The 18,597-nt window shown below is 42.5% G+C and overlaps 1 protein-coding gene across 6 annotated transcripts in view; it reads left to right on the top strand.

Annotated features, from left to right (window-relative positions):
- The window catches only part of LOC135904071 (uncharacterized), a 592,735-nt gene that overhangs the window by 564,207 nt on the left and 9,931 nt on the right, over positions 1 to 18,597 (top strand). For all 6 annotated transcript variants that reach the window (XM_070531888.1, XM_065434658.1, XM_065434656.1 and 3 more), the window contains 4 exons: positions 2,846 to 3,031; positions 4,071 to 4,279; positions 12,610 to 12,881; positions 16,667 to 16,820. In XM_070531888.1, the coding sequence (XP_070387989.1) occupies positions 2,846 to 3,031; positions 4,071 to 4,279; positions 12,610 to 12,881; positions 16,667 to 16,820 (821 nt within the window). The remainder of the gene's footprint in view (positions 1 to 2,845; positions 3,032 to 4,070; positions 4,280 to 12,609; positions 12,882 to 16,666; positions 16,821 to 18,597) is intronic.

The following is an 18,597-nucleotide window of genomic DNA, read 5'->3' as shown; positions in this document are numbered from 1 at the left end:
AATAACATGCTATCACAACAAGTATAAAAAAGCAACTAAAGAAATATAATCATTCCCAGCCGCTAACTTCTGATGTAACTTCAACGCTACTGTGCCCCACAACTTCTGCGACACTAATCAGAATCTTGCCAAATTTGAACTAATTACCTTGTGGCACATATTGCGATGTACAAATTACAGCTGGGGAGTTTGCAAGGCAGATCTATGTGGAATGAATTCTTAGGATGACACCAGTTTTTGATATTTATTCCCGAACTTTGCAATGGAATACATTGGTGGCTTAATTACCTTTGTTGCTCTGCTTCAATGCATGAAGAAGCGTTCTGTTAAAAAAGTAAGTGGGACATCAGTGCATCTTACTGCAGGTTTGATGGTGGATATCTAGAAAATGGTGTCATCCACAGAATTATCTTCAAGTGCATATGCCTTGCAGTCTCGCTTGCTACAATTTGTAAATTGCAGTATGTGTAGCAAAATAATTAGTTCGAACATAATTAGTTAAATTGTGTTAATTAGGGAATTATGTATTTTGATTTCTCATGCAAGTACAATCCGCCTCTTCAAGCAGATCAGCCCAAGGACTAGAACAGAGCTATATGCCACAGGCGTTTATAAAAATTGCTTAATTTCTTTGTAGAAAGTTCTGGTATATAACAGCCAAAAAGAACATTGTGAGCAGTTTCACCCAAAGTGTGAAGAATTTTCAGCAACAACTAGGGTAAGCCCTGCAGACCCTCACATGCGGCGTTTTTTTTTTCTTTTCCTCAGTTTCAGTTAGTGCCATGAGAGGCAATGTTGAAATCGTGCGCCATGCTCATGTATGCTTATGTTCCATCTTACTGTTTAGTTGCTTTCACCTCTACGATAGTCATTTTCTTGTTCTTGTTTGTTGTCTAGACATGCAGTTTCGACACATGAAAAGAAAGGAAAGTAAAGGATTTGAAGGGAAAAAGTGGCTATGAAATAAGGCCCTTCACCAGCCGAGGCAGAGCTCACAGAGCTGAATAAATGCGAATGGGCGCTCGCTTCCTTCTGTCAGATCACAGTCAAACTTCTTGGCCAACAGCAGCGACAGTGGAACATAACTGATTAACATGCTTGAATTGTTTTTTTATGTGTCATTTGCAGTGTGCTCTGTATATTTCATGTTTAGATATTGTCAATTACCCATAATTTTAATCACGTCTGCCTGCTTTGATCTCAATTAGTAATCATGTCTACCCGTGTGTACAGGGATGGTTACCTGAACTTGGATGGAAGGAGTTTTTCAAATGCTTCCAAACACAGATATCGACATTTTAACAAGTACAGCTGCTGAATGACCTAAGTGAAGCCACCTAAGCTAGACAAATGGGTCTCCAGTCAAAAGTTCCAGTTGCAGGCAGACAACACACAAAAATGGAAACATGATTCAACTCCTGCAGTTCAAGAATCTATGACTGCTGCTTATACTTACTAGCTACATTGCTTGCTAGCATGGACAGCTTTGAAACTGTGTCCCTGTGATGTTGAAAGTAAATAATCTGTTAAAAAAAACACAGTTGCCAGCACCTCTTCTGTAGATTGCAGTAAAACTTACCTTGCATTGTTTGTTTTCTGATGTGGTCCTAAGTAAAATATAGCTCTAAAATATTATGTGATAGCTTTGCTAGGCATAACGTTAAGAGACAGAAAGAGAGCAGTTTGGATTAGAGAGCAAACAGGTATAGACGATGTTCTAATTGACATAAAGAGAAAAAAATGGAGCTGGGTAGGCCATGTAATTCTCCAGTTAGATAACCGTTGGACCATTAGGGTTACAGAATGGGTACCAAGAGAAGGGAAACGCAATCGAGGACAACAGAAGCCTAGGTTGAGCGATGAAATCAGGAAATTCGCGGGCGCTAGTTGGAATCGGTTCGCGCGTGACAGGGGTAGTTGAAGATCCCAGGGAGAGGCCTTCGTCCTGCAGTGGACATAAAACAGGCTGATGATGAAGATGATGACATTGTGAAATTGCACAAGCACAAACTGCACTAAATGCACCATATATATTGTTATCCAATCATCGTAGTCTAATATATGATGATGTCTCTGATGCAGGAAATCGCAGCATGATGATAGTGCTATTAGGGCTACCCAAGACACTCTGCCAAACTACACATTGTGTTGTTATCCAATCATTGTAATCATATTTGATGGTGTCTCCAATGCACAAAATTGCAGCATCAAAATATTCCTATTATTGCTGCTCGAGACAGACACTCGCTCGGGGATGTTGGAGGGTCCACTTAAGAGTTAGAAAGACAGTAGTGGTGAGTGAGGGATCAACACAGGTTGATGATATTGTCACGTTGTCACAATGTCACAGAAGTCACAATGACAGTGAAGAACCACAGTAGCACAACACAAACCATGAAATTAGCTGTTCATTGGGCACACCTGTACCCAGTAAAGAAAGTAATACTCAGCACAATGATAGCGGCAAGCACACTTGTTGTTCATTGAAAATCTGATGTGCAGGTCAAGCGTGTCTGCTTTTATACAGGACTCGTCAAAGGTTCGAGCGTAATCGCTGGCTCCCGGGTGCCTTCCAGAAAGTACTGCAACTTCAGATACAGAAAGGTGCATCTTGTGCTGAGCGATAACATTGCAACAGAGACTGGCTCATGAAGAATGGTTACCGAAAACATAAACAATTTATACACGTGTGAATATTTTTGTTAAGATTAAGTTCGCTGTAAATTCACTGTTACATTCTCCTGTGATATTATTAGTGGACACACTGAGTTCTCAGAGTGAAGGTCTTGTAGAGGATGATGTTGTGGGAGTTGAGGTGCATTGGTGTTTGAATGTTGTCTTGCAGCATGTGGCAAGCACGGAAGCACCGCTTCAAAATGGCTCCAACTGCGCCCTCCAGTCATTCAGAGCATCACCATCCGTGGACAGCCTCTCCAACTCATCCTGTGATAGTCCTCGAAAACCTGAGGAAAAGCGGGGGAGACTGGTAGCAGCCGCACCACCCACAGTAATCAATGGAGCACCCTTTAAGGTAGGCACGTATTCTTTACATCAATGAGATGAATAGACTTGTTTTTATTGTGTTCCATGTACCATTATGCCTTTTCAGACAGCTGAACTGTAAAAAAGACATGATGTGTGTGCAAGTAGTGATGACCAGCAGGGTAAAAATGAATTCTAGTAAGATTACAAGAAGAATGAAGGTGCATTACAGTGAAGCTGAGCATCACCATTACAATTCGGTAGCAATGTCAGTGTTTCAAACATGAAAAATGGCATGAAAATGATGGTGAGTGTGTTTAAAGACATGCTTGTATGTTTCCGCTGAAATAAAAAGCAGCAAGCCAAGAACCAGTTAATCCAGTGTACGTTAGCCTGTCTTAAGTCTGTGAGTCACCAATGAAAGTAGTGAAAGTGAAGCAGCCAGTGAATGTGCCTTTCAATCTGTTCTAGACTAGAAGTTGTGGTACACAATGAGAAATGTTGTGAGGCAGAGATGCGGAGAATCGATCAAATAAGTTGACCTTGACACAGAGCAGAGAGGTTACCAATGTCTCTCAGGCAGCCTCTCAGAGGTCAGTGGAACTTGCAAACCTTTAAAGCTGCACTATAGCATTGCACACAGCCGATTCAAGAAAAAGAAAGTCGTAGTGTTAACTTTCTTCACATTAACATAGAGCAATGCAGTTGTGTGTTGAGGAAGCTGCGAATGTGCCATGTGGTCAACAAAATGAGCAAACATCAGCTCGATCACCCGATCAAAGTAAAGCTCCTGCAGTGATAATCTCAGCAAGCAAGCCTGGTGGATCCTAGCTGCTCACCATTACTATCCACTGCTTAGAATTGGTGAGGGAAAGATATTAGGAACAAGCCCACTGCCAAAGTCTGTGCTGGCTTGTTTTCATGATCTGTTCTATGTTGTAGTGATTATCTCATGAATTATGCTCCTTGCCTTCTCTAATGATAAAAGAAAGGTGCTTCCATTTAGCCTATCCAGTGCAGGAAAGTAAGGAACGTGGCCTTAATGCCAGCATACTTTGAAATTTCAGTCCAAAATTTTCTATCTTCAGGGAATCTCCTCAACATCGGCTGAAACTGATAATGCTGAGCGGAGGCTCTCTGACAACAGCAAGCGATATCCTGCTGCAAGACCACTGCTTATGCACAATCAAAGCCCCAGCTCGGACTCGAGACCAGAGAGCGACTACGACCGGCCCTGGGACTTGCCAAGGATCAAGCGCAGCAATGGTGACTCGCCTCCGCAAGTCCCCGATCATAGGTACTAGACTAACACAGCAGCCAATGCTGCTGCATTTGCCATGGACTACTAGCATAGCTTCAAACACGAACGAGATTACCTAACTAGACTATCTTGTTAAGTTCCCTGATTCACCTGCATTTTTAATCATGGTTTGACTTCAGCTCTAGAAAATATAACTGGGACTGAGGCATGTTTAGAACCCATCCACGCACTCCATGACAGAGATGTTCTGATCAGTTTTTTTTTGTTCGCATTTCATTCTGTGCTGATGGCCAATCATGATTTGTTTTAAAAGAATGTAAGTTTGGGAATGTTGGTATTGCATTTTAGCCTTTTGCGACAGTGTAGACAGCATAGAAAGTGCACACACACAGCGCTTTGTCATTGTAGCGCTTCGTTTACATCTGCCTACACTGTCCCAGTGTCTTTTGTGCTCTCAAGGCTAAAAAGATTTGTTTTGTTTTTGTCACAAATGTATTTGTGTCATCATGTTTTCATTTTTGCATAAAAACGACTTGTAATCAGATTGTTATTTAGCTTTATTCCTTGTAGCACTTTCTGAAACAATTCCAAAGAATGCCTCAGCTGGAATGTGTAATGATTCCCTATATATTGAGACCAAATATGGGTTGGGGTATTCAACACCAGCTGCCACCCTTCTTTATGAGTATGTCACTGCAAACAGTTAATGAGCTGAGAAACAGGCCAGTTGGGTTTGTTTATCAAACTTTGGTTCTGGCATGGCACATTAAAAAAGAAAGAGGGAGACGTCCGAGCAGGTATACCTGAAATTGAGCGAATGATTTTGTGAATTAGAAGCCCACATTTCTAATCACTACACACAGCCACTTTGCGCTCGCAAATAGATAAAGCTTGTATGGGGTTCTGATAAAAGGCAACAGTTTGCTATGATCAGGGTCATCTCGTGTGACATAACACAGCACTTAATTGAGATGTGGTACCAGCAACATTGTTGCACGTGGACTCCAGCGAGTTCTCTCTTCACTCCACCGAAAGTGGTATTGATCCGCATGTACTGTTTCTGAGATGTGCGAGTTTGTGAAGCAAACCTCCAAGGAAAGAATGAAAAAATAGTTCCATTACAGTATGGCTCTGTTAATTCAACTCCACTTAACTCAGTCTTTCATCCTGACAATTTCTCAGTTCTAACAAAAGGTCCAAATCCAAACCACTGCCAATACATTTCAATTAGTCAAGACTATCATTATTTAATCCTCCAATTTTCCCTCACCGAATAATTCGAACTTGACTGGTCAACATACTTACTCTTGATCCCTGATGGTGACAACAGTTATGACCCTTATGACTAGAGCATCAGTCTTGGTGCTAGGAGGACAGTGAATGTGTCAAAGGCATGCTGTCTGCCTCCAAAAACACAGATTTTCAGCCTGCCCTCAGCAAAGTTTCAAGTGAAAATGGCCATTCACAATGAATGATTACATATTTATAGGATCCTAGTGTGCAGCTTTCTTTCAAGAAAATGGGCCTGTAGATTACCTTCATATTGCAGTCAGATAAGAAACTGAAACCGCATTCACAGCATTGGCAACATTCTATTGTCAGATCCAGCGTCACCGCTTTTATCATTACAAGATGGTGACAGAACAAGTTTTTGCATGGGTTTGCGACAACACGCTACTTTCATTAGGAAAGCTCATCCAAAAGAGAAGTTGCTAATTCAATTAGTATTCTTTGGGAAATTCACCTAATATATTGTATGTTTGTCTGTCACTGTCTGTCCATATCTAATCTCTTTCATGCCAGCTTGGGTCACTGGGTAGTCCATGGTATAATAGGTAGAGAATCGGTCTGCTGTGCTGGGAAAACGAAATTCAAAGCCATCTGTTGGACCGGGGTATACTGATTGTCGCGTACTCTAGGTATGGGACACAAGGTATGTGTCACTCTTCAATGAACCTCTTTCACGCCAACTTGAGTCACTGAATACGTGTCTTTGGGTATGTGCTGCTCTCTGCAATAACAAAAAAAAATCCTTTAAAATTTTTCTGCTGCTGGCTGGGCAGAATCGAACATGCATCATATATGTATATTCAGAAAATCTTGTCTGAATGTACATTCAGACACGTACCAGGCACAAACTTTGTGGAGGTGCCACTAGATGGTGCAGCATGTTCAGAGGGAAGTGGGAGAGAGGAGCATAGGCTACAGTACATGCCACATACATGACGAGTTTTGGTGGTGGCAATATGGTGTGCTGCTAAATTGCTTCAGTGTTAATTGCATTAATGTCGACGGTCATCCTGAGATGGCTTCTGCTTGAATTTTTAAAGTGATAAGCTAGCAGCAATAGAGCCACATCACATGTCTTCAGTGTCTCATAGTCTTGCACCGCATGACGAACTCATGAGGTCGCTAGTCTAGGCCACCACCATGCTCATAATGGTTGCAGGGTCATTAAAAAACAATTCCCAGTTCCGCCCGAAAGGCGAAGTGCCGATTGCGATAACAAATTAGAAGATAGCTGTATGAAGCAAGGATAGTAGCTTTATCGGCCATATAAATTTGTAAACATTTGCTTACTAACTAAATTAACAATGATAGAATGCGTAAACATGACTTAATTAGGACATACAAAGAAACAGACACACAGAGACAGCACTGTCTTCGCGTGTCTGCTCCTTTCTACGTCCTTGTTCAGTCGCGCTTACACATTCTGTCATAGATTCAAATCAACTAGCCCATCAACGTGTTTTAACTAAATTAACCAGCATGGTGTCACACGTGCACAGGTAAACATGAACACATCTCGCTTGATGAGCGCAGAAACTCGCTGTGAAAATTCTGCAGTTAGGAATCGTGGCAGCAGCCATGAGCCAATTGACCTCCGTGCATCTGTCGCTTCAATGCAAATGAAACAACGAAAGCACAGCGCATTCAAAGCTACCGGCACTATGCGCACTCTGCAAAAATCGTAGATCGCTTTCAAGATGAAGCCCGCGTGGGCGTGCATTTTGGCCATGTGACAGACCGCTTCCAAGACACACAAGCACTGGCAACGCATCCCTACGGCATCCACCAAAGGTGTCTACTGCAGCGTCCGCGATTCGCGTGGCCAATGCTGTAGTAGACACCATGGTTGTCTCCATTATGTACGAAGCGGCAGGTGAGGAGGACATCGAGGCACTGTAGCAGCCACCGTAGAAAAACGCCCCTCCTCCCTCGCCTCAGCCCCCTTGCCTTGCGCCACAGGAGAGGGCATGCATCCGGGCCACATTCCTCGCTTGTGCACGTGAGATTGAACTGCATTCACCGGCTCACCCTCATATGCTTTCACTCATACGGAACCTCACGGTGACAGAAATATGCCTGGAGTGTCCATATAATTGCTTTCACAATAAAAATATATGGAACATCAAACACAAGTGACTGCATGGGCGATAGTATGTTGGGACCTATATAGGTAAAGTGACAACCATGGACATTACACATAAATAAATTTCCATTCTGTGAAGATCAACTTTGCCAGTCTTATCTTTTCCTGGTTTCTAAAATCATAGGTACACTGCATTTCTTTTTGTTCTAAAATTTGGTGTGCGTTGACTATGGCTGCACATTGTTTTCTACATTTCATCCATAAAAACTTGATGCACATTAGATTCAGAGGTACGTTAGACTTGAGTGAATGTTATCGAATGAAGCAGCGTTGTTTTCGAATGCTTTTCTTTTTCTGCCTCTTCTAATTCAACTGGCTGGATGAATCGATCAATTTTGTCACTCCCATTAAGATCTAATTAATGGAAGTCAACTGTACATATCTGTGGCAACATACAAGCTGCATGCTTCTCCATGCTGTAGGTTAACATTATTGCATTGTCCATGAAGTTCCTGGAGTCCTTTAGGGGGCACTTGAATTCTCTCAAAGTGTTGCACAAGTTCTTCTTGACTTCACTTTGGGAGTCTCTAAATGCATTGACGAGGTCGTGGGCTTATAAATGCCATGTTCACTCATTGAGTTAAGGAATGAAAGAGTTACCACATTCTGAGGATTGTTTTTTCTCAGAAAACACTAAATATGTGAACCTGATATAAGCATGTTAGAAGGATGCAGACAGGACATGTTGTTAAACAAGGTTATACATAATATAATATAGTATAGTATAATATGATATATAATAAAAATAATATATAATGTAAAATACTATAATATAAATAATATATAACATTATATAAAGAAAAAGTATGTGTGTGTAATGAGACATGAGGAGTTTAAATTTACAGCTTCAAGGGGTCCTGAACCAGCCCTTGGGCTTGGTGTAAAGACGTAGTCCACGGATAGCATAAGCTGCTGTAAACATCTCAGCCAAGTTTTGCAGTAGTGCGCAGTGTGTGGAGCTTGCAAGCATTGCGCGAAGTCACCTTTCTCTCAAATGCTCTCTTTTCAACAGAAGCTTGCTCCTCACTATTTTCTGGATGCTTTATTTTGAAAAAAGCGGATTCTATTACAGGGCTACTATTGACCAGCAGATGACGCTGTCACTCAAGAAGGGTGTCTAGATCAGTGTGCATCTTTCTACAGTTACAGTGTATATTTATAGATGAAGTTTACTAAACAGGCTGAAGTAAGGGAAAATCTGCTTTCAAATTTGAATAATGATTATGTACTTCTGGAGAAAACCAACTCTCGTCTACTCATGTGCGGTTGCAGCCACCCGCGAAGTATTTACACATTGGCCACCCTGCTTATTGGCGTCGTAGCCGGCGGGTCTTGCTTATTTCGACTAGTTTTGAATGCTGCTCAACTAGCCTCAAACCCCGCAAAACATTAGGCCAAACCACACGCACGCTTCCAAGTGCACGCTCACTCCTGATCGTTCCTGTTTAGATGCCTTGGAATACTTATTAATAGCACTTCAAAATGAGCAAGTTGGATGTCGCTACGACCTGCTACATAGCGCAGATACCACGGCTGCCGCGGTGTGCCACGACGAGTCCATTGGCCTAAAGAATAGAGGGGCTTTACATTGGCTAAGTGCACTGCGGCTCACAGAGAACAACCACGTTTTACTAACGTTTGGTGCGTCATAACCACCAAAATCGGAAGTAGTGGCGTCTGTGTTAACTTTCAAAATCAAATTTGAACTGCGTGCTATAGTGACTTTCAGGAGGCGGAGCGTTGTGGGCATGCCCCGCTCCATCATAGCCTTCGCAGTGCAAGGCATTGAAGAAGTGGAAGCACCGTGAAGGGCGTGTTTGATTGCCAGTAACTCCACATCTGATGAACGCATTGAACTACTCTTTGTGGCAAAATATTTCTGAAATAGCCTAATTTACCTTCAAATGCATTTCGTCACTTTGATGAAAAGTTGTTCAAGGTCCCTTTCACTGGAGTTAGAAACTGATGAATTCTTGCTTGTTCTATATGCTGGAAGTATAACTCACACATTTCTACAAATGCTTACAAGGTCTATATATACAAGGAGTGCCATAAGTACTGTCATAAGGTTTATACCTAATATTTAGCTTGATAATTAAGAAATCTCTAGAAATCATTTATAAGGTGTTCACCAAATATACAGAGTGTTTCAGCAAACACTTTCAAGAATGTTTAAGTATTGCCTATGGCAGATAGCACAATTCTAGCCCATGAGGTAGTCTACTTGAAGAGGTAGACATTATTTGCACAAACAATTGAAATGCATAATTGACTATTTAACTAAAGTTACCTAATTAATGTTTTAACTAGTTTCCTAATGGCATATATTGATATTTACTAGTTCTAGTGGGTGAGTCTGCAAGGTATATCCACTGGAAAAGAATTGTGTGGATGACATCATTTATGAGATATGCGCCTTCAAACTTGCGGTAAAAATGCACTATAGTTCCACTTAATTTCTTTTAAGAAAACATCGTTTTCTGCATTGAAGCACAAATGTAAGTGAAACGCCAATACATTTCTCTGCAAAGTTTGGGAATTAATATCTAGAAACTGGTGTCATCCTGGGAATTCGTTCTAAATGGATCCGCCTTGTGAATTCTCTGGCTAAAATTCGTAAATTGCGATATGTGCCATGAGGCAATTAGTTAAAAACTTAAGTGAATTTTTGTTAATTCGTAAATTATGCATCTCAATTTTCTGTGCGAGTAATGTCCGCCTCTTCGACTAGGTCAGCTCATGGACCAGAATTGTCCTTTCTTACACAGGCAATTTTTCGAAATTTTTGAAAGTGTTTGCTGAAACACCCAATAATACGAATGCAACAGAAAAGAGTTTATTAAGTACCTCCACTCTTCGCCTTGTGAATATGGCATTTAAACGTTCCGAGTATGCTTCCTCGCAGCACATGAGTTATCTCAGGGAAATTTTTCTCCATGCTTGCTCCCATGATGCTTTCAATCCCACCATGCTGGTTTGCTGATGGGTGTGGGCCTCCTTTTCAAGAACAGCTCAGACACACAAGGTCATTGGGTTTTGGTCAGGGTATAGTTCGCTGGCCACTCCTCAAATGGAATAATGTTGGGAAGAGAGCATGACACTAATACTGTGGTGTTGATTTGCTCTTCGATATTTGTGCTCGGGCACCATCCTGCTGCAAAGTCTACTCAACAAAGTCTACTCTACAAAGTTGGACTAGGACCAGGGCAGTGAATGAGCTTCTAAAATAATTTTAAGGTATTTGTCAGTGTCAATCTCTGTATCCTTTGTCACAAAAACAAGAGAAATGTGGCCAGTGGTGGTTGCTGCAGCTCAAACCTTGAGTTTGTAAGGAAACTGTCCAACTGGCTGCATCGGCAAGCTCCGACATCAGAGCAAGCACACAAGTGTTCCAAGTGTTGTAACAAGCCTTTACCATGAAAACTACCATGAAGACAGTTGCCAAGTGCTCCTTATTTGCACTCTGTGCCAACAGCAGCCGGCATTTTTTCCACCTGCCCTTTATTTGCACCTCTGTCAGTCCATGTCTTCTCTGCAACTTGTAAGGGAACATCTTCAGGCCCCTTTGCATGGCTCTTCTCAATGTTGTCACTGATAGAGTCAGCTCCATGGCCAATCTTCTGATGCTTCTTCATGGCTCACATTGGATTATCTTCCTAAGAATTTTCTTAATGTGAGACATGGCCAGAGAGGCTGCAGGATGACCACTTCTGGTTAGGGGCTTAAAAAGGCCCTTAACCACCTCTCTGGCTTGGTGAAATAACATAATCCACGGGTAGCATACGCTGCTGTGGACAGCTCAGCCAAGTTTTGCGGTCCTGCGCAGTGCGTGGAGCTCGCAAGTGGATCACGAAGTCACCTTTCTTTCAAATGCTCTCTTTTCAACAGAAAACCCTGTCCTCACTCTTTTCTAGACGCACTATTTCATCATTCCCTTAGACGGCTGTATTGGCTGATAGCTGACATCGAGCTGTGGTTTGGCTACATGGTGTAGATACTGCGGCCACCGCAGGGAGCTGCCACGAGTCCACTGGCTAAGCGCACTGCGGCTCGTTGAGGACAGCCGCGTTTGGCTTATGCTTAGCGCATTTTAGGCACCAAAGGCAAAAGTCATGGCATCTACCTTAACATCCCAAATGAAATTTGAACTGCGTGCCACGGTGACATTTAGAAGGTAGAGCATTGTGGGCACACCCCACTGTGCCATAGCCTTCACAGTGCAAGGCATTGAAGAAGGAATGGGAGCACAGTGGAGGCCGTGTTTGATTGCCAATAACTCCGCTTCTGCTGAATGCATTGAAGTACTTCGTGCGGCAAAGCATTTCTGAAATAGCCTATTTTCACTGCAAATGCCTTTCGCCACTTCAATAAAAAGGGGGTTCAGGGCCCCTTTAAGCGCACCACATTTGAGAGCCCAGTGGATAACCTCGCGGCGAATTTTAACATTTTGGCGACTTCGGAAGAAGAGTGTCTGGCCTCTCTTAGTTTAGAGATGGCAAGTCCATGTAGGCCGTTTTCCTAAAAATAGACAACTCCACATGAAACACGGTTGAAATACAGAAAAAGAAATCGTGAAATGTTTGAAGAAAAGATGCGGAGAAATATCAGGAAATCAGAGTCACAATTTTCGATCAAAGTATGTGACAGTAATTAGGGAGCACTCTTGTACACTTACATATGCATACAAGGTACGCAACTTACTGTAAGTTGTGTATGAATGATAAACTCGGGCTGTTTGCGAAAATACTCCTTTATGAAGCATTTTTGTGTGCTTTAAAGATCCCCAAGTGGTAAAATTCATCGAGAGCCCTTCACTACAGCATTTTGCTGTCTTGCTCGGATCTTTGAAATCCACTCATTTTCCTTTCGCTCATGTAAAACCATTGTCACATAAAACCTCTGAATTTAATCTTCTCTTTGATGGAAATTGCAGGTCCCGGCCGGCAGTGCAGTCGCCCACGCAGCACACTCCAGCGGTGCTGCCCTCGGCCGTCCGGCTGCCACCTCCGTCCCCCGAGAGCACGGCTCCACAAGCCTCAGAGCTCTGTCGTGCCAGCCCTGCGCCAACAGCCTCGAGCAGCAGTGGCGGTGGCCCCAGTTCATCCTCCCCTTCAGTGGCCATGATGGCCTCCTCCTCCTCATCCTCGTCCAACACGTCCATCGCGATGGAGTCACCTGCCGCAGGTCCACCTGCCAGGCCCTGCGGTCAGTGACTTGCTACCTTGCATAATGGAGCACAAGTTGATTTACTCTTTGTGTATTTGCTTGCAAGTTCGAGCGGTACTTGTGCCAGTTTGTACCTACTATATTGCCAAGAACAAAGTGTGCTCATTCATGGCACATTTTGCTTTGCTCTGCGCTTGAGTAATGCATGTGAGCTTGTTACAACTAAATGTGCTGGTCTTTGGTGCTAATGCATATTATTTTTTGCTTAAATTTGCTTTGCTATCATAGGTGCAGAAAATATTATTGCAGACTTGCAGTCTGAGCAGTTGCAGGGCAGCTGTTGCCCTGACGAAGAGAGGTGCTCTTATTGCACCGTTAGCTCCATCAATATTTCCAGTAACTGTTTCCGTTGAATACATGGGGATAAACTATGCAACTAATGTGTTTTTGAATAATAACATTATGTGCAAGAAATTCGCAGTGGAAAAAGCTTGGCAGAACTTCCTGGACTTTAAAGTGATAAACTATGGAGTGAAATGTTTGAGAGGGCACGAAAAATAATTTACAGTTTATTGGAATACTGTGCTTAAATTTATTTAAGCTAAGTTCCTTTCATTAGTGGCCCACAGTCAAGGTGGCTTTGGGACTTTATTCTATATACAGTGGATTATAAGGTACATTTTGAAGACCATTCACAGAAGTACTGTATTACTGCCAAAAATTAATCTTAAGTTCAGAGAGCAAAATGTGCAATTAAGGAGCACAGAAATGATACAGACACACATAGAAAGGCATAAAAGAGCAAACTGGGCAGTATAAATGCTCAAGGTGTGGAGACACTGATTTCAAATCACAATGCAGTATCCACTAACCTAAAGGAATATAAAATTATGCATCTTTCAGGATGAACTGCTTCTCCTTTATATTGTGGGTTGTTTTAGTTGTTCAACCTATGGTCTAATGACACTCAGTTGAAGTCGCTGTGAATTCAGTGAAAGTAAATGTATGTCAGTAGGAATCTAATGAGAGCTTAAAGAGAAAAAGGATTGTGGCGAACTCTGGCTGCACCGCACATGGCGAATTCAGCCAAACTGCCCTCTCCCATCTTTCAGTATCGCTGAAGATGATCGTGTGCTGAACAGGAGAGGGAATAGCACGAGGGAGCCTAACCAAGTTGCCAATGTTTGACAGACACTGAAATAGAATCACTTGCTTGTTGTGTCTTTGGACGCATGTATCACATGTGTCTTTATACTTCAGCCATGCTCTCGTCCCTTGCAACAGGTTAAACCTTCAGACATGGAAGTGCAGGCTACAATTATGATGCTGAGGTATAACATTCAAAATCATTGCTCATATGTGGAAAGTGCAAGTTTGTTGTGTGGATTATATAGATAGCAGCTTCACATATCTGCACCACGTATGTTTCCATCTAAGTCACAGTAGTAAATATACTACAGGTTTGTGGAGTCACTGGTGACATGTGGCCCATCTGGCTGCAAAAGTTGCTGATGAAGAGCTAGAGTTGAGTCATGATACACAGAATGTGACAGGGCTTGTGAAAAACGATTGTGATTTTCTTGCTTTGCCCAATGTTTTGTAGTCACATTCCACCAAGCTGCGACAAGAAAGCAGGTGTAGTAAGACTTTGGAAAAAGAAAACCTTTGAGGGTGCATGCCAATCCGAGCTACGTATGCATCAAAGACAGCAAAGCTGTATAAGGGAGTTCTCACATACACCCTGTGGTACTCTTAGGGATCTGTATCAGCACTGCTTGAAATCTGCCCGAGACTTTGCAAAAGCTTCACTATATTTGGTGCAATTCCTTCGCTATTTTGAGCCTTTTCATATGCTTCACTATATCTGAGCTTTGTACATATTACGTGTGGTAGTTCTTATAGCTCAGCTCTTAGGTGGCCGTTGCTGCGTTGAGTGTTGGCGTGCCTCAGCGGCGTTAGCGAGCAAACAAGCACAGGGAAAGATGAAAGAGCTAGCGTGGAGCGCAGTGGGGACAAGATATGGTGAGAGCGAAGAGACCCTCGAGGAGGAAAGCAGAGGAAGCCACCTTGAAGCACTACCAGGTGGTGCGAGATGGTGCAAAGCTTCTGTGGCAGCGGCGACAATGGCCATGAAAAGGAAAGGAAAAAAAAAGGAAATAGAAAGGTCACCTTCGCATATAGCTTTTGTCGCTAGCGCGTCTCAGTAACGATTATAGTTGCATAAGCTGCAATTGCTGGGAAGCGGCAACAGTGTGGCCGGTCTATATATAGCGCTGAGTGTCGTGGCTCTGCCATTCGGTATGACGATTGGCATGGTGCCTCAATGTATCGCAGAATGAAAACATGAAAAACACTCAAATTTTTTGTTAGGGATTATCGTAATCGTTGGTGATTTTCTTTTTTTTTTTAATCGTTAAAGAAACAGAGATGATATTGAACGAAAGTACTGGAAGAGGGTTGTAGTGCCAAAAAAGACAACACATAGCAAGCGAGATGGGATAGGCACAACTTCCATCTGTTTATTCACCGCGTATGCAAATGAATATAAGGACAAATCAAGATAGGTAGCAAGAAGCACACATGCGCGCGAGGGTTTTTAAAAAAAAAAGGGATAAAAGATAGGTGAGGCACGCACGTATCTCACACCTGTGTATCTAAAAAAGCAGTTTCATTCTTATAAATGGAGATAGATGGGGCGCTAACACAATCGCTACAGTTTCTTTTAATATAGAAGGCCTCCAACAGTTCACAGGCTGTCTGGTCCTTACTTCTGTTTAAAACCTTTGCTTCTTTCAGCCTTGCCACACACTTAATCTTCCTTTCTTCTCCGCAGGCTTTACAATGATGCGGCAGATGAGAACCAGTCCCATTTTGTGTTAGCGCCCCATCTATCTCCATTTATAAGAATGAAACTGCTTTTTTAGATACATGGGCATGAGATACGTGCGTGCCTCACCTATCTTTTATCCATTTTTTTTTTTTGTAAAAACACTCGCGCACATGTGTGGTTCTTGCTACCTATCTTGATTTGTCCTTATATTAATTCGCATGTGCGGTGAATAAACAGTTGGAAGTTGCACCTGTCCTATCTTGCTTGCTACGTGTTGTCTTTTTTAGGCGCTACAACCCTTTTCTGGAAACATGCACCAACTAGCCCCCCAACAAGTATTACTCAACGAAGGTACTCATAAGAACAGATACTAAAATTCGCCTTAACGCCGAGAGACGTAATTCCCATAAAATGTTGGCAAGTTGGGCCCTTCCTATCTCACCTCCAATATGAAGCTGGTGAATTCTGGCATGAGAGACAAGAATTACAGGTTACTGGCTGAGATAAACCACATAAAGAAATGTTTGTCTATTCAAGCGAGCTACTGTACGCAAGATAACTGTTAATTTATAAGTTTTGATAATTACTATTTAAAGCGAATTCGAGGCTCCAATGCAAACTGCATTGCTAGCTTTCCTCTGATTGACATTTGATGCTGGATATGCAACTGCAAGAAGACCGTTGTGGAACTCCTCCTAACAGCTTCACTTTAAAAGAAATTTGTTTGCCGAGGTCATGGCTGCAAAATCTGTCTATGGACACAAGTCCCATTTGTGTTATTTGCATGTAACGTGGATTTCAAGCATATTTATGAGCGGACACTAGAAACATTATCACATCACTTTTGCCATTTACTTTACTGGAGCACATCACATTCGATGGTTTCTTACGTAAAAGAAGAAGTATTATAGAAAGTGACCATTCACGGTGTCTTTCCCACAGATACTTTCCCACATAATTTGCACATATTTATTATTTTGCTCTCTTTTCACAGCTCCAGCGCGACCCATGCTCAACCTGAACTTGAACCTGAATGCATCGAACTCGCCTAAGCGGTCTCGGCACAACCTTACACTTAACTTTGGTTGCGCCGCTTTGAGCGTCGTTGGCGAGAAAGTAGACACCAGCGTCGCTCTTGAAAAGCAGGGGTGAGTGTTTCCCTGCTTGGTTAAGCATTTTTGATCTTCTGAAGCTGGCTGATAGTGCTAGTAAATAATAGTAGTGATTGGACAGAGAGAAAATTTTATAAAACTGAAGCCGTTGTTGCTGCTGAGATCTTGTAAGCAATATTGCAGATAGATTTCAGCTTACTAATGTTTAATACTGATATTTAGGAGTTATTTGCCATAAAAACTTCTTTTGCTTGCTTTTGTGTTGGTCACCTGTCCGTCTTGTCTGAATTCTTTTCTATCGTCTCTGTGGCGTAATCATTATCATCATTGTTATCACACTTGTCTAGGAGCTGTTGCACCTTATGGGCCCAAAGGCTAGAACTACATGAACTTAAGTATGGATAATGATAATAACATTCCCAACAACATTTATTTGAGGTTTTGTTAGTTTTTGAAGGCTAAATTTGATGAAACAAATCATTTATGAGGTGAAACTATACACTTGATGGTATTTCCTGCTCCAAACATATCTTTTTCCATTTTAGTGAAAGAAACATCGCTAGGGTGAAGAAACATCGGTGGCGGTGCGGATTTCAGTGGGAATTGGCGAGATGTGTTACGTATTGCTGTCGATACATTGCTGGACGGACCGCAGTGGCTACTTCGAATTATCCGAAATTTAGAATTGATGAATTTTGAATTAATGAGCATTTACTGTACCCATGTGCAGACATTTTCAGCCATGTTCTGTGCCATGTATGAATACAAGAGGTGGTTGACAGCAGCAGCTGACTTAGGCTGGCCATAAAGGGGCTCTGAACCACATTTTATTGAAGTGGAGAAATGCACTTGAAGTTGAAATAGGCTACTTCAAAAATACTTTGCCACAAAAAGTACTTCAATGCATTCAGCAGAAGTGGCGTTCAAACACACTCAAACACACCCTTTGCGGTGCTTCCGCTTCTTCTTTAATGCCTTGCACTGTGAAGGCTACAGGGGAGCGGGGCATGCCCACAACACTCTGCCTACTGGACGTCACGGTGGTGCGCAGTTCAAATTTGATCTTGGATATCAATATAGACAATACTACTTACGATTTTGGCACCTATGATGTGCCAAACATTAGCCAAATATGGTTGTCCTCAGCGAGCCAGAGTGCGCTCAGCGAGTGGACTTGCCACGGCACCCTGTGGTCGCTGCGCTATCTACACTGTTGAGCAGACTGCAGCTACGTGCAACTGTAGCGCGTATGCACAGCATTTGCTTCGTGCATGACAGCACTTAAGTGCGTGCTCACACCGATATTGTCCAGTCGGACCGTGCTACATGGTGCAGATGGGCTTCGTCCTTCACCAGCTTGACTGACGAATAGTAGTCACGTCCAACTTGTGAATTTTTAAGCGCTATAAGTAGCCTGCCAGGGCGTTTAACCAGGAGTGGCCAGGAGTTTGCGTGCGCTGGCAAGGGTGTGTGTAGTCTGACCTTAAGCTTCATCTCGCTTGAGGCTAGTTGATAGTTCAAAGCTAGACGAAATCAGCAAGACCTGGTGGCTATGATACCGATGAGCAGGGTGGCCAAAGGTTAATTCCTTTGCGGGCAGCCACGGCCGAGTGTGAGCTAGCAGACAATAGATAGTCGGCTTCTCCCGGAAGTACGTAATTATTATTGAAATTCGAAAGCACATTTTCGCTCACTTAAGCCTGTTTATTAAACTTTGGCAATAAATATACACAGTAACAGTAGTAATTAAGAAGTACACTGGTTCAAACATTCTTCTTGATTGATGTCAGCTACAGGCCAATAGCAGCCACGT

The sequence above is a fragment of the Dermacentor albipictus genome, chromosome 1 (assembly GCF_038994185.2).
Source record: "Dermacentor albipictus isolate Rhodes 1998 colony chromosome 1, USDA_Dalb.pri_finalv2, whole genome shotgun sequence".
NCBI classification, from domain to species: domain Eukaryota; kingdom Metazoa; phylum Arthropoda; class Arachnida; order Ixodida; family Ixodidae; genus Dermacentor; species Dermacentor albipictus.
Note: the sequence above shows the minus strand (reverse complement) of the source record. Positions and strands in the feature narration are given on the sequence as shown.